At 44.0% G+C, this 16298-nt stretch overlaps 1 protein-coding gene across 1 annotated transcript in view; it reads left to right on the top strand.

Moving 5' to 3' along the window:
* Cc2d2b (coiled-coil and C2 domain containing 2B) overlaps positions 1-16298 on the top strand; it is a 95934-nt gene that overhangs the window by 38967 nt on the left and 40669 nt on the right. Inside the window, exons 10-18 of the mRNA XM_051200039.1 lie at positions 851-991; positions 4565-4667; positions 4819-4937; positions 8790-8967; positions 9765-9915; positions 11037-11184; positions 12748-12886; positions 13597-13800; positions 15143-15235. Coding sequence (XP_051055996.1) covers positions 851-991; positions 4565-4667; positions 4819-4937; positions 8790-8967; positions 9765-9915; positions 11037-11184; positions 12748-12886; positions 13597-13800; positions 15143-15235 — 1276 coding nt within the window. The remainder of the gene's footprint in view (positions 1-850; positions 992-4564; positions 4668-4818; positions 4938-8789; positions 8968-9764; positions 9916-11036; positions 11185-12747; positions 12887-13596; positions 13801-15142; positions 15236-16298) is intronic.

Raw genomic sequence — 16298 nt, 5'->3', positions numbered from 1 at the left:
AGAATTCTCGTGATCTAGGCACTTAACAGTGCCATCAGTGGTATATCCAGATGGTTGTTGATGACAGTATTTGGAGGTGGGGCCTTTAAAATGGTTTTGGGCATGAGGGTTCATGGTCAGGGATAGTGGGTTTTAATGTCTTAATAAAAGGGCTCTTGAGAGAAGACTCCACCCACCAAAGAAGTGATACAGGTTGATTAGTGAATGGTATTTCTCTACCCTCAAGTATTTTACATAATGACTGTCCTTCCCTAGCACCTCAGGGTTATGCCCATCATTTCCTCTTATCAAAATCTCTTGAGACTTTGAGACCTGAAAATATCTGACTGTTCCTAAATCAGTGACTGCAGGGCTGCTCAAATAGAACTTAAATCTTATGGGAGCACACCCTTGTATGAGAGCAAATAAAAGCACTGACTGGTTTACACTGTTTGGTCATGAATAGTAGAGTACCAACCAGAAATGATCTAAGTGTCATATGCATAGCAAGACACATCACCAGAATGCCAGGGCTCCCAGCCCCTTCCTTCCTTTACTGCACCTTTCTTCCAGCACCTTCTGTCCATTCCTTTGGGATCTGTCTGACTCCTCAGCTAGGAGATTTCCCTTTTCCCAGAAAGCTCACATTTTAACAGAGCACTTTTGAATAGTGATTTAAAAAAACCTTTGCCAAGTGCATTTCTGCTGGGTTTTCAGTGGATAAAAGAAAAGCATCCTAAGACAGAGGTTCCAGATGTGAGTCAAGTAGGGGGAGCAGATGGGTTCAGTCCAGTATGTTCTTCTACGGTGTTCCAAGTGACTGATAGTTCTAGCCCTGCTTCCCACTCTTGGTCTGCAATTATTCTCACAGTGACACAAAGCGGCTGTATCATGCAGAAAGGGAAAAGGACCACTCCCTCCTGCACAGTGTTCTACAGACGTGGAAACAGATGAAATCTCTCCGGCAAAAGCAAGGATTTACAAGCACCCCGGTAAAGCTGCAGTTTCATAGGTGAGTGGCCACTCTACTTGTGTCCATTGGTCTCTGAGGGAGTGCCTGCAAATACCAAGAATTCACACTCACTGCGAAAGGATGAGAAGGAACATAGCTATTCCACAGTAAAGGCCTGTGTCTTGAATATATAAACAAATCTTACAAGTCTGCTAGAAGGTAGCTTGATTTAAAAGTGGCCAAAGGGTTTGAACAGATGCACCCCAGGAGGTAAGTGAATGGGAGATGGACACATGAAAACATGCTTAGAAACAAGCCAGAGAGAAAAGTGAGTTAAAGCCACAGGAAAACAGTATCAACACACCTGTCCCAATGGATAAAAAACGGAAAGTCGTTAACAGATGCCGTCAAGGATGCTGGGCAGCAAAAATCTGCACCCCTTGCTGATGGGCACAGAGGTGGTTTGGCACTTTCTCACCAAGTTGAACATGGCCCAGCAACCATACTCTCCATATAGAAGATGGCAAAACATTTGAAATAATTAAATTTAAGCATGAAAGTGTGTCTACTATGTGGGAACTGTTCTTTGGAATTAAATCTGTTAATCATGTAGGCAGTTCATGAATTACAGAGAAATAGTTAGTCCTCCCCTGACAGCTCTTTGTCCTGAGTTTATCTTTCTCGGGCAACTAGGGAAGGCGTGTTTTCTCTTGTTTCTCCACTGCGAAGTAGCTTTTAACAAAAGTGCTCCTGACAGTTTCTAAACACACCTTAAACTCCCAAATCAATAGGAGTTTGGACTTGCTTCTAGTCTCGACACGCCCATGTACCATGAACTCCAAAGGACAGCAGCCACAGATACCATAAGGCTATTCAGAATAGTGGCCTTGAGCACATAATCTGTGTCCCCCAAGTCTTGTTCCCACTGCTTTGAACTCCAGTCCTACCAGAGGCCCTCTGTGTTGGCTCTTCCTAGCATTAAACAGATTTGAGCTGGCATTTGCCATGGTGTTTTTGCTTAGAAACCCCTGAACTAAATCCCAGAGTGTCGGTGAGTAGGTTGGTCCTAGCAGGCCTTAGCCCCCGTGATCCTAAAGTATCATTCAGATCCACTAGAAAAGCAGTGTGTTTAATTCTTCCTCCTGGACAACTTTACCCTTCTTATACTGTCAACTGACCTGACCCCAGTAGATCCTAACTGCCGAAGAAAGCTGCCTCCTTCTCAAGTTTTGCTTGGGGCACAGAATCTGATGGCCCTTAATGATATCTAATATCCCTAAGTGAAGTAGTTGAGTGAACAGCTGGATGCATGTTAGAAATAAAAAAATGTGGACGCCAGTAGCCTATAGTATTAACAATTAATGCCACCAGTATGGATGCTACTCCTTAAGGAGAAGGAAGATTGGGACGAACAGATACTTGAGAAATGGTTTTAAGTGGCTTAGGAGAGATCAAACACAAGACAGAGAAACGCCAGTGAGCACGTAACCACAGTCAGAGATAGGGGAAGGCGGGGGCACTGTACGTACAGTAGGGAAGAATGTCTAACCACGATCAATGCTTCTGGATACTGGTTGGATTTCTGACAGGGAGGAAATGTCAGTCCCCGCTAAAGCATGTTTTATAAAGTGGCAGTGGCGGACAGGAACTAGCAGGAAGTTGGAGAAGAAGATGGCCCTCTCATTCAGACTGGGAGCTCACCTTGTCAAGTGTGAGCATGGGCAGCTGAGATGGCAAGTGTGGCATCCTGCAAGTTGTCCTCTGGCCTCTACACATGTGCCATGGTGTTCAAGAGTATGAGCCACCTACCCCTACCTAAATAAATAAATATATGGAAACATACATTTCACACACACACACACACACACACACACACACACACACACACACACACACACTTTAAAAGGTAGAGAGAAACTGGCTGAGCTGCTTGCTACCAGCTACTGCATCCAAACCACAACCCTGGTAAATACAGAGAACTCAGGTTCATGTAGAGACTGCCTTCACTGATGTTCTGTTAGTTACTACATGGAGGGGCTTTAAATCATTAAGAGGTGCTTAAGATAAGAAGGTGAGAACAAGCCACACAAGAGGAGACCCCACACTTGGCTAACTAGAACCTTGTCATTTTCCAAATAGTCCAGGATAAAAAGGAATCCATAAACCCAAGATCACTCTACCTCAATAACTGTCCCAAAGGGACATAATATAATGTAATAGCCTCAGGACACCTGACTAATGACACCTAGTCTCTAATAACACTGGTTCTCAAAATTACTGTCCATTAGAATCACCTGGGACTTGTAACAACTGCTGGTCCTATTTAATTGGTGTGGAGCATGGTCTGAGCCCAGGAGCCTTAAAATTGAATCTCCATAAGTGATTTAATATGTTATAAAGCTTGAGTGACTGCATTAAAGGACAAGTCAGCTGATGCCATATTGATGGCTGTGAATCAGAGAAAGGCAATAATGGTTATCCTTGCTCTTCGAATGTTTGACTCTGCACTTTACATAAAACACCGGCTGCATTCGGCCTTCGTATCATCCTGACTTTCAGATGAGAGCAGGCCTAGAACACTCCAGTCATTTGTTCAAATTCTGTAGTGCCGTTAATGAGGCTGGGTTTACAATACTTGTAACCTGGCCTCAAGCCCGTACAGGTATTAAACATGGTAGAATCCTTGTGAGCTGTTTCAGAAGGACAAAGCATGCAACCTCTGAAACACCTCTACTAGGATACACTTGACAGTTTGTCAATTTCTAAATATATTCTAAAGTCTTAGAGCGCTTACATCACCCGAAAAAGAAACCACCGTCCCGTTTATAAGCATTCCTTCCTCAGGTGTCTGAATAGGTTTCATTTCTCTTGTGACTGCACCTTGGTGAGCACTTGCTGGATCATGTGGTAATATTCTGGTTAGCATCCCGAGGAAACTCCCGACTGCTTTTAGCTGTGCCCCTTTCCACAAGGAACAGAGCATACATCTTCCCAAATGGCTCCCTTCCGAAAACTTAAAAATAAAATCTGAAACTTTGAACTGAGAAGCATAAGACCCCCTAATCAAGAAAATTCAGCTCCCAGGACAGTTACTTTCTGAAAATATTCCAGGGAAGCAGAGCTTTGTTGAACGGTAGTAGTGCCCACTGCTCGGGGCTGGGAGATGTCTATCAAGTACTTAGGGCACACACGCTTGGCAAGTACCGAGAGTTAGTTAACCAATGCCAGCGGTGGCAGAAACAATCAAAGCAGTGTGGCCTTCTTACCGTTAATGCATCAGCCCCAGAGAAGAGCTGGGGCGTGTGCCCGATATCCCTTTGGCCACCTACATTTACACCAGGTCTTGTTTGCATAGCTTAAACTGAGAGAGACAAAAATGAAATTTCAGATGCATGACCTTCAGTTTACACTATCCCCATGCTTCTGGCTACTTTTGTCACCTGAAGAGAGATGTCCTCCGAGAAGGCTGCAAATGCTGTTGGCAGATTTATTGCTGAAGAAGAAACCGGTGGAAACTGCAGAAAAGCTTACGAAGATTTTTTGTGTTTTGTTTTTTTCTTCAGATTTATCTCTAACAACTCCCAAACACCTACATTACTTCTACTCTAAACAATTTTATTTATTGTTAATTAGGATAAAAGTGAACACATGGGATGAGCAGAACCAAGCAGGAATGCCGGGAGTATCAGGGGAAGACAGTGCAGAAACGCCATTGCAGAATGACGACACACAGGAGGTATGTGGTGTGAATGATGGCACTGTCTTAAGCAGTTGGAGTATTTCGTTGCTAGGCACGTGCTTCTTGGAACTTGTAACAGATGTGAGACAGACCCAGGTATAAATGGATTGCATGGTAAATTATCTGTCCTTTTGTTGTTGGTTTCTAGAGACTCCCCTATACAGCTTCAGACCTTGAAGGAATGGATATGGACAGAGTAAAGCCAATGACGCTGGTGCCGCAACTTTCTTTCACAGCAGAATTAACAAACCTATCCAAGTGTTCACTGTAAGCTCCCTAGAGAACTGTTCGTTCCTCATGTTACCTATTGTAGTGTTTCTAGTAACGATGGTAGATTTCATGAGTGCCATTTGTATATATGGGGATACCCCGTTGTCCCCATTGCTCTATGGAGTGAGATGTTATCCTCATCTTGGAAGTGGGGGAGTTTATTCTAGTGGAAGGCAAAGTTGTTCCAGGCCACATATCAAATACAATCCTGAGGGAGGACACAGACCAGTTTAACTTTTAGTAAAGTCTGTGCTGTCTTTACTATCAAGCCTGATATATCAGTAAGTTTTATATTTTGTCATTATAGTAATTTTTATTCAGGTAGACATAGGGGATATAAAGACACTGTTATTATATTGTCACTTTGCTCGTTATAGAACACCTAGTGTTTATGAAAACTGTTCCATGTCAAGAGGGTCCCTTGGATGGCTCCTTTCTTTGACAGTACAAATTTCATTCCTTTCCAGATTTCTTCCTTGTCCTATGACATAATGCCTATGACATTATGAATAAATAAATATACACATTTCTCTCATCCACTAGGCTTATAGATCCCACTTCCCATCTCCCATAAACAGGATATTGCAACTTAGGGCACTGAATTCGTCTACTTTTCTACTTCTCTATCCCAGAGGAGGCAGGGCTAGTTCATCGCTGAGTATTGTGAATGCATCAATTAGCACAGAGTGGGAACATGGACCATACCCCAGTAAATATTCCCACTTATAAGCAAATGAATGGATGGTTCTATTGAGAAGCAAACACAAAGAATAGTAGACAGAAGGGCACAATTAGCCACCCTCTTTCTGAGCAGAGAGGTACGTCCTTTAATGAGGGCCTAAGATGATTTATTAGGTAAAATGTGTACAAAATATCCATCCAAAAGAAGGAAGGGAAATGAACCATGAAAAGAAATTGGAGGGCATACAGACCGCAGGAAAGAGATGGCCAACATGACTGCTCCATTTGGGGGAAGGTTTTGTGTGTGTGCGCGTGCATGGGTGCGTGCGTGCGTGCGTGCGTGCGTGCATGTGTGTGTGTGTGTGTGTGTTGTTGTTGTTGTGTGTGTTGGTGGTGGTGGTGGTGGTGTGTGTGCGTGTGTGTGTGCGTGTGTGTGTGTTGGTGGTGGTGGTGTTTGTGTTGTTGTTGTTGGTGGTGGTGTGTGTGTGTGCGTGTGTGTGTGTTGTTGTTGTGTGTGTGTGTGTGTGCGTGCGTGCGTGCGTGCGTGCGTGCGTGTGTGTGTGTGTGTGTGTGTGAATAACAGAGAATATCCGAAGGCATCTGGAAAAGTCCATAGCAAGCAGGAAGAGGAATAGACTGGAGAAGGTCAGGGCTACATCTAAGAGAGGGGAGGTGCACGAGGGAGCAGAGGATAGAGGAGCGAGATAGAACAAGAGAGCAGGCGGTGGACAAACCCTGTGGCTTACAGGGAGGACAGCTGGGAGGAAGGACTTCTTTGGGGGATGGAAAACCCGGTCCATAAGTTCTTGAGGAACACTGGCTTCTGTCTGACTGCCAGAAATCCTCTGTATTCCAACTCGAGCTCATTTCTAGTCATATGGAGAGCCTGAGACCTGAGAGAGGGAAAGAGGAGACAGAAAAGAGGACCGAGGTGTCAGAAAACCTAGAAAAGGCTCAGTGTGGTTAAGACCAAAGGAAATACAGCTTCCAAAGTCATGGCCCTGAGATAGTGTGACAGCTGCCCATTCACAGATGAACGAAATCAACTCCTTAGAAAGGAGTAAAATGTCGATGCCAAGGCCAGAAATGAACAGAATACAGAGGCAAAGGAAGAAGTAGAGATGGCTCGCAATGGAAGGGGGCCCTGTTTCCTGGAGATAATGTAAGTTTTCATAACGTGGAGAGCACAGTCTATGGTCTATAAGGCCCTCAGCAACTAGGCTGTCCACACGAGATTTGACTTTCCAGTATGCTCAGTTTATCCAAACAAACTTTCCTTATAATGTCATGCTAATATAAAAAGTTAGAGCAGACATCTCACAGAGCAGGGAACAGTCGTTTGGGAAGAAATAATACTACAGGGTTTCCCTGGGGAATCCTCTCTGGTGAGAACACGTCCGACCCGTGTGGTCTCAGCCCACATCTGCGGTGAAGTCCTTCAGCTGTGGCTGTTGGGAGAATGGCACTGATGGAGGCCCAGGAAGTTCCCAAGAATGCTGGCCGGCAGCCTGTGTGAGCCCAGTGCCAGTGCCAGCCAGAAGTTCAGCAGCTGCTGAGGCCGGAGCTACACAGAGTCTCAAAGACTTCAAGAGGCTAGAGAAGCCGTGTCTGGGGAGCACAGCAGTGTGACCCTAGAGACCATCCCCAGAGGCCCAATTGTGTCATACCATGGTGCGCCTATCAGGCTATCAGGGCTCTCTCTGGGGGCTGGTTCACCAACACACCAAAGCCGCCTTGGGGTCAGGTCATTAGCTGTCCTGGGCTAGGCTGTATCTGAGCTTCCTCTTCCTAACAAGGTTTGGTATTCAAGTCACATAAAATGGCTTTTGAGTTACACAAAGTGGTTTTACACTTAGGTTCTGTAGTGAGGTAGTCCTTCTGTAGCACTGACCACGCCCATTGGGGGGTGGAGGAGGGGGGGCGGCTTCTGCCGCCTGGGGGCAAAACCCAGGTAAATCCCACTTCTGACACCAGATATTGCGGTAAATAAGGGTCAGGATAAACAAATAAGCCGAATAGATGTTTATTCAGGGAGAAATAACTTACAACCTAGACAGATGAACACCAGGAAATTCAACCCGATCCTCTCCTGTCCGAGTCACGCCAGAAAGAGAGCGCCTTCCTCGCCCCCTCCGACCTCCTTCCTCAGGTCACCTCCGCCCATCGCTCCACCCCCCAATGGGCGTGGTCAGTGCTACAGAAGGACTACCTCACTACAAGGTTCCTAATGTGTAATCTGTTTGTGAGAACGTTGGTAAAACGGCTTTCAGATGACACCACTCAGGGCAGCTTGCTCTGGGGTAGGTGGGAAGGTGGAAGAGAGGAAGGGGAGGTAGAACAAACATCATTTGTCACCTGATCTTCTCAGAGGGTTTACAAGTGGGGGGTGGACAAGCAATGGGAAGAGACTCTGGCCCATAAATTGATTATGGCAGAGGGGAGAAGGGGGCTTCAGGTCTATGGCTAAGGCTTATCTCCCAAGAGCAGTTCTAAGACCAAGCTAGTCCTCACTTGACCAATTGCCATGTGGATGAGAAGAGAGAAACTGGCTAGGTAAAATGAATAGGCATAGGGAAGACATGTTGGTTTCCTCTCACTCACCAGGTGATTTTATGACCAGCAAGTGTTTCCACAGAAACCTCAGGAAAGTGACACATCATCTCTCCTATATGATTTACAGTTCCTTTAACAGGAAAGAACAATGGTGCATTTGTGCATGGCTCCCGTGTGTGTGTGTGTGTGTGTGTGTGTGTGTGTGTGTGTGTGTGTGTGGTTTTGTTGTTGTTTTTTATGTAAACCCTCCACCTCATACCAAAGCCTTCCCCTTCCCTCTCTTATAAAACATCTGGTGGGTGTTATAGTTTCAGTAAGATATGACTTGGCAGAATCAACAGCCAAACCTTGATTTTGGTTCCTTCGACTTTTTACATGTTATGTACATTTTCAAAAACTGATTCACTACATGTAAAGAGGGTATTTTATCACATACAGGCAGGTGCTATTTGACTTAAAAATAGTATTTATCTTCTGAAGTAGTCATCCTTTTTAACTTCCAAAGGTAATTTGGAGGGAAACATAACATTTTACATTTTAGTCTCTGATTTTGCGGGTCATCTAATGGGTTTTTTGTTGTTGTTGTTGTTTGTTTGTTTGTTCGTTTGTTTTTAGATCTGAGCAAAAGAGGAGAGCCAAAATTCAGAAGCTTAAATATTTTATCAAAATATTTTACAATGATAAACAGGTTTCCCGCACGTCTGTCTCTCCCCTGCAGTTTGATTTTAAAGTCATGTTTCAACAGATTTTTAACATTCAACTGTTATATTGGCCCGAAACGATTTGCTTGGAGGTACGCCATTTTCATTTATGTTTGTGCCTTATTTTATACCGAATGTGTTATTTTTTCTTGTTAATGCCTGTTATATATGGTAGCTTATTTCTTTTATATTAAGCAGTGCCGTATTTCTATAGCTAGCAATGTATTTACAATTAATAAATGCATAATCTACCTCTGCTATGCCTTAAGTACAAAATCATTTGTTTGTAGATGTTCCGAATACTTCCATTTCCACCAACACGCTGCCAGCCCTGAACAGGCGAGTGAATTGTTTAAGCTGCAGTAAGGCATAGGCCTGTGGTGTCAGACACTTGCTACACATTTCCCAGCCTGGACGTGGTGGCTTCAGTGTTCCCTCTTCCTTCCTTGTTCTTGTTATCTCGGATCCCTTTAAGAAATCGGATGGATGAGCACACCACAGACCCCTGATCTCATAGGCTCTCGTGTTTGAATACTTAGTCCTAGTTGGTGGCACTGCCTGGGAAGGCTGTGGAACCTTTATCGGGTAGTGCCTTGCTGGAGGAAGTGAGTCAACGCAAAACAACAGAACAGAGGTGGTCTAGTTTGCCCCCACTTCCTGTTCTTGCTGCTTTGTGAGTGTGGTACCATGTGACATGCCAGCTTCCTGTTCCCACCTTAACTGTGAGCCTGGGTTGTAATAGAACAATGCTATTTTTATATAGTATTTTTGAAAGGTGATACAGATGTGTTATTGAGAGGGCTTCTGTTTGTTTTGTTTTTTTTTTTTTTTTTTTTCTTGTTCCTGTTTTGCATTTTGGTGAGTTCTCAACCATTTATTTTATATTTAGGTTTATGAAATAAGTAAAAGGACAAGTTTACTGGTTAAACTATATCTGCCTTTACCTAACAAGACAGAGCTGAAAGACAAGACGGTCCTGGAATATACAGAATTTAGCTCTGATAAACTGGCCATGCCTATGGATGGAGGCGTAGGAAGCAGTGAGTCCTTTAAAAATCTCCCCTCCACTTTTTCCATGTGAACTTGGGTCATACTTGTGAGTAAAGAACCCTAGCTAGGTATTCTGTGATAAAACTTTTCCTGAGGAGATGCAACACGCACATCTACTCACCCCAGATAGGGAGCCCACGACAAACCAAAGTATGGATACCACCGAAGTCTAACTTGGCGAACCAGTGAGTTTTGTTGGGGTCACTTACATGAGCAGAAATGACTCAAAGACAGCAGCATAGCCAAAGCCCACCCTGTCATGAGTGACAGCTCACAAGCTGGGGAGCTGGAACACTGCAGAGCCTGCAGGCAGCTCAGCAGGTTGCAGGGTGTCCTCTCCAGGTGCCTCAGCTGGTCTACACCTTTTCTGGGCAGCCTGGCCGGTCTCTCTGATTCTCCCAGGCAGCTGGTCTGGTCTGAGTCCCCTTTGAAGCTCAGCTTCCCTTCCTCGAAGAGGGACTCTCAGTTTTATTGCTCATTCCAGCAGGGAGGGGCCGCCTAGTGAAGCTGGTCGGTTTCAGGGACTTCCTGAAGCTATTTTGAGTTGTTTCCCTGCAGGCCAGAATGCTTCAATCTGGAGGAAATTTATACAACACTGGCTATGGTAGTACCTGCCTGTGATCTCACCTCTCAGAAGGCCCAGAAGGATAATGAGTTCTAAACTAGCCTAGGCTCCATAGCAAGTCTTAAAAAAAAAAAAAAAAAAAACACAAAACCTTCCATTTATTGTATTTGGTTACAAAAAAAAATTACTCTAGGTGTCAAAAACTGGATTATTATTTAAAACTTTGTCTTGAATCTGGTCTGTGGGAAACTTAAACATTGCTGAAATGTGAGCTCTGGGGTGTGTGTCTATGTGGTCTAAGTGTATTTGTGTGGTGTGTGTGTATATTTGTGTTGCATGTGAGGGGTATAATTGAGTGTGTGTGTGTGTGTGTGTGTGTGTGTGTGTCCTGGGGATTACAGATAGATAGCTTTCTTATGGGTTCTGGGGTTACAGCTTTCTTGTGGGTCTTGGAGATCTTCACGCTTGCACAAACAACATTTCTTACACAAAGAATTATGTTCCCCGTTCTGAACCAGTGATGTGTTCAATGTCTTTCATAAGCAGATGTGCCTCTTCATCTCCAGGGAAGTAAGAATGAAGAGCTTTGTCTTTTAACCTCGGGGAAACTTAGCTATTCCCTGTCGTGGGCTTTAGATGAAAACGGAATCCCTCTGACGCCGGTGTCACAGTCATTGCGATCAGCATACTGTAGGTAATCATCTTTTCATGTTTGAAACAGTTCTACATCTCAGCAAGACATCCCATAAAGTGTGCATATAAAGGGGGTTGCACACAGCAGAAGGCCCCTGGCTTTTCATTTGACGTCACACACCACAGCAGTGTCTTCGTGTTCCTTCACTGCTCAGGTTTACAGTCTCGTAGACAATTAGAGAAGCGTTCCCACAGAGCTTGCCTTGCAGACAAAGGCCCAGGCTTTTTTTTTTTTTTTTTTTTTTTTTTTTCTGGGGATTTAAACGTCCCCAGTCATCCCTATCGGCTTGATGGAAGGAAAGTCCTAGACTTCTAGAATGTACTTCACGTGCCTCCTCAGTGCAGCCTAGAGCCAAGAGACAGGGCGGCTGACTTGGTGTTGGTTGCTGGAAACAGTTCTCAGCTGATGGGGATCTGACCTCAGCCCACAGTAGAGGGTATCCAGGGAAGTCACCACAATGCCCTTCTAAGGTTTGTGATATTTCATGAAGCAGATGTCACGGGACCCTGTGAAATCCAGTGAAAGCTTCCTTCCTTAGAAAGTAACTTTGTGTAAGTTTCCCTCTCCAGTCTACTTGTGAGCATTCAAGTTCCGCCTCAAGCCTTGTGTTCTGGGCTAACACTGTGCCAAGAGGAGGGAAAATGTCTTGCAGGATTTCAAGGGTGTCAGAATTAGAGGTCTTTTATAGCAGCGAAAGAAAAATAGTCCAACTTCCAGGACAGAAATAGGAACTATAACGGAAGACCGGCCTGGGCTCCACCTGCCATGTCTGTGACTTCATCACAGCTACCATGTCCCGGGTATATCATGAATCTAACTTATTTTTATTGCCCCAGTGTTTGAAGATGGTTGTTCATGACCAAAGATATTCTCCTAGCCTATACTCCCTGCTTAATCACTTTGCTTTTTGTTATATTTCAATGATGACAATACAAACCAATGTCAATGTTTTGAAAATATATATATATATATTTTAATTTTTACATGCATGCTGCAGTGCACAGGAAGGTCAGAGGACAACTTAGAAGAGTCTGTCCTTTGACTCTCTGGGATCCGGGGATAGATCTGAGGTTATCTGGGTTGCTAGCAGGCCCCTTGATCCACTGAACCATGCTGGCAGCCCCTTAAGTTCACGTTTTACATTGTGTTTGTTCTTGATTTTGCACAAACAAATATTTGGATTAAATTTTAGTATTGTGCATCACATAAAATATTTAACCCATAATCATGTCTAGAATGTATAGAATACAACCAAAGAGTATTATCCACTTAAGCTTCTACTGCATTTTAGCCCCTCTGCAAAAAACGGAGACAGCACAGATGAATATGTATAGAGTTTTATTCTTAGCAAGGGTATTGTTTTTACGTAGACACTTATCAGAAAGCTCTAGTGAAAGGAGAATGTGAGGCGGACCAGTCTGTATATCATAAAGATGGGTTCTTTTTTATCCTTAAATACAAGATATGGGTAGGTTCACATCTGCTTTTCTACCAGGGATGGGCCTGTGTAACATGTAACCAACATGTTGTTTGAAGAGTCACAAAATATTTTCTCCACATTAGTGTGCTAAGGAATGTTGACGCCAGAGGTGTTCCTGGACTCCCATGGCCTGTGAACTCGCAAAAGCTTTGTGACTGGGCAGATGACATCAGGATTGATCCAAATAACCCAGAGTATTCGGATATAACAGAACTTATTATGGTGAGTTTCAGAAGGTATCATCACTGTAAATATATTTTATTTCCTCGTATGTATCTCATACACACCTCTACACTGCTCCATTATTTGCTGTGCATTTTTCTAGACACTTAGGGTCTAACAGAACGCAGAATTGAGGGCACATAAGACTCTCAGTCAGTTTAGAGTATTGGAAAGGCACTCGGAATGCATCAGCCGAATTGACTACCCCAAACCTGATGGTTGGCAGGCTGCCCTTTAGGCTAACACCTGTTACACTCTAACCATAATATTAGGTACTGACGGTGATACACAAGGACTGAAAAACGGGTGCTTGCACTCAGACACCATTATCTGGTCACTTGTGCCCATCCCCTACAGCCAACTGAACTGCTCTGTGTTCCCAACACGCTTTGTCTTCACCTTCCTTTGTCGGTGCCACCTGGCTGTGGCTGTCGTACGCCATCTCCAGGTCTGCTATCCATAGTTCATGCCCCTTTCTGCCTCTTGTTTGTATGCAGCATTGGCATTTTCTCTTTCTGTGTAAGTCCTGATCAGACAGGTAGGAAGCATGTCAGTCAGAGTCTGTAGTTCCTCGGGTCACCTGACTCCGCAGGCCCAATTGCTCCATCCTACTCAGATGCCACAGACGTCACTGTTGATAGAGCGAAATAATTCTCCAGTTTAAAAAAAAGAGTTCCCAAGTAAAGACTCGGCATGTTTGTGTTTTTCAGTATCTGAGACACAAAGGGCAGGAAATCCCAAAATATTTCCGCCTTGAGCAGTTGCAAGACGAATTTAACTTCGTGTCTGACGAGGAAATGAAAAAGAGCAAACGCTTCCAGCTGTTGCAGCTGAGAAACGCGGGCCAGCTAGACCTCTTCCTTCTGCAGCAGATGCCCCTCTACGACAAAGAGATCCCAGACATAGTCTTCCAGGTACTTGGCTCCCACTCAGACACAGCTCAGTGTATGATAGCATTGACGTCCTGCTGCTTTTAACCCGTCTTCCCCTCTGTATTAATTTTGGCAAGTAATAATCAATCCACAGATCCTTCCTTTCCCTTTAGATACTAAAATTGTACAGATCACCTAATTCCCATCATGTCCTTAGCTTGACTTTACAGTCTTCTTCACAGCCCAAATCCTTTAGGTGTGTTCCAGATTGATGTAGCTGGTGTATTTTTGTTTTCAAAAAATATAGCGCTAATTTTATAGAGGTTCTGGGGAGGAGCCAGGGAAGGAACATTACTACAATGAGTGTAGACTTTGGCTGTAGGACATAGCTCAGTTCATATCTTAAGACTCTGGAAAAGAGATAAGAGAAGCGCTGGTCTTGTTGGGTTACATGTTGCAGCCAGTGACAGTCTGTTACACGTGTCCCGTCTGAGCCACACTTGCCGGGAGTTCCTGGTGGCCTCCATCAATCTGCAGCCAGGCAAGTATTTGTGCCACAGAGTAGCAAATGTTCAAATAGGAACTTTAAAACACCTCACCAGCACATTGCCAGTCTCATAGGAGGAGACTGTGAGAGAGGACAGCTGTGAAAGTAGCCGACTGTCATAACCCCACACGGGAGCTTTTAAGAGACAGTTCGAAAGCAACTGTTTCCCATCTCTGAGAAAACTCCTGTCCAGTGGAATTGCCGCAGTAGGGTGATGACAGCCAGCTTGGGTAAAAAATGCCAGATTCTGATGTCTTCTCAGTCACTTAGAAGCTACACAAACAAAGCTAGCTACGCAGAACTCACCTCACCATATCTAAAACTCAAGTAGTAGTGGAAACGTGCTCAAGCCCAGTCAGGAGTGTCACAGATGCTCCTTAGGTGTGGCTCAGAGAGGAAAGAAAAAAAAAAAAGCAAAGCAATGACTTTCTTCATCTTCTCATTTTCAAAACGACATGTTTTCTTGGTCATCACTCCGAGTGGGCCTGTCAAACGATTCAGAGGATAAAGGTGCCTGCTGCCAAGCTGGACTATCTGAGACCCACATGGTAGGGGGAGAGAGCCCACTCTAGCAAATGGTCCTCCGCATGCATGTACAAATACTAAATAAACAGATACAAGGAAAGGGCCAGTGGACTCCGTGCCGGAGGAAAATGGGATAAACTCATTGGGAGCAGTTCTCAGAGAGAGAGAGAATCAAAAAGGGCTGTTCCTCCTGAGGAGTGTTTGCCAGCATCCTTGTGCGTGGACACAAACAAATTACAGAATTTTCGTTGGAGCACATCAGATTTGATCCCATATTACATTCGGGCAAAACTAACCTATTTCTCTGTTTAGGAGTACGAAAGTCAGGCACAAAAGGACATGTCCATTTCAGACGTGAACTCTATCACTGCACAAAGGATTAATTCTGTCAATTTTCTGAGAAAGGTAATGACAGCTCGATATTGTCAACATATTTGATTTACTGGTGTGAGGACCCCTCTGCTGGGTGCAGGATAGATACTCTTTGTAGAGAGTTGGACGGACAACTCTCTCCAGATTTCCTTTTCAGCTAGTTTACTTCTTCACCAATTAACTCACTGTGGGAGCACATACCTAGCTTCTGTTTAAGCAGGAAAGTTACATCCTGTCTCTTCATCCTAATTAACACTGTACTTTAAAAACAAGGCTTGGGATGCACTCTAATAATGAGTTTGCCGTATTGGAATAAAATAGAGAAGTGTGCTTGCTCCTAAGGAAAAGAATGCATATCATTTTACCACTGGTGAACTGGCCCTACTGAGGGCTAAGGGAGTGGTTGCTGAGGATGCTTGAGGGTATAAACAAATCCTAGGAGGGAGCCTTGGGAAAGCTGTGTGCTGTGTTGTTAGACATAAATGTGTGTAAAGACTGTGAGCTGAGGTTAGTTTAAGCCTTGTTTAGAAGGTTCACATAATAATACTGGAATTACAGACAATAGAAAATGTTTACCCTGGAGACCTCTTAGGTCTTAGATTCTTAGCCCTTAGCCTCATTGGAGTGGCTGTCAGTGTTTGCTGTTGAGTTTTATGAGTTCCATGGGACATAAGTTGTGCACTAGATTTTTGCTGTTAGATTGGCATCAATGGTAGCCAAGGCTGGGACTATATCTGTAGGGAATACAGTCCCAGCTGTCTCAAGGGTCACTGGATAGTGTTTTGCTGAAATGATAGCATCTAAGAAGCTAGTGCATTTCTTTGGAGTGGTCCTTCAATTCGCTTATTCAGTGACCATTACTGAGTGTCTATTATGAGTCCTGGCCTCCTAAAGTTTATTTTCTAGAAGAAGTAATATAATAAAAATAAATCATATCTGAGAGAATGAAAAATGTTAGGACAAAAAGTAGAAAATGAGGATATGAACTTTGTCTCTGTCTTTTTTCGTGTGTGTGAGTGTGTGTGTGTGTGTGTGCGCGCGTGTGTGTGTAGGGTGTAGGGGGTAGGGGGTACAATTGTAAACAATGTTCCAAGTA

Source organism: Phodopus roborovskii, unplaced genomic scaffold, assembly GCF_943737965.1.
Source record: "Phodopus roborovskii unplaced genomic scaffold, PHOROB, whole genome shotgun sequence".
NCBI lineage: Eukaryota > Metazoa > Chordata > Mammalia > Rodentia > Cricetidae > Phodopus > Phodopus roborovskii.
This window is presented reverse-complemented; position numbering and strand designations above follow the sequence as displayed.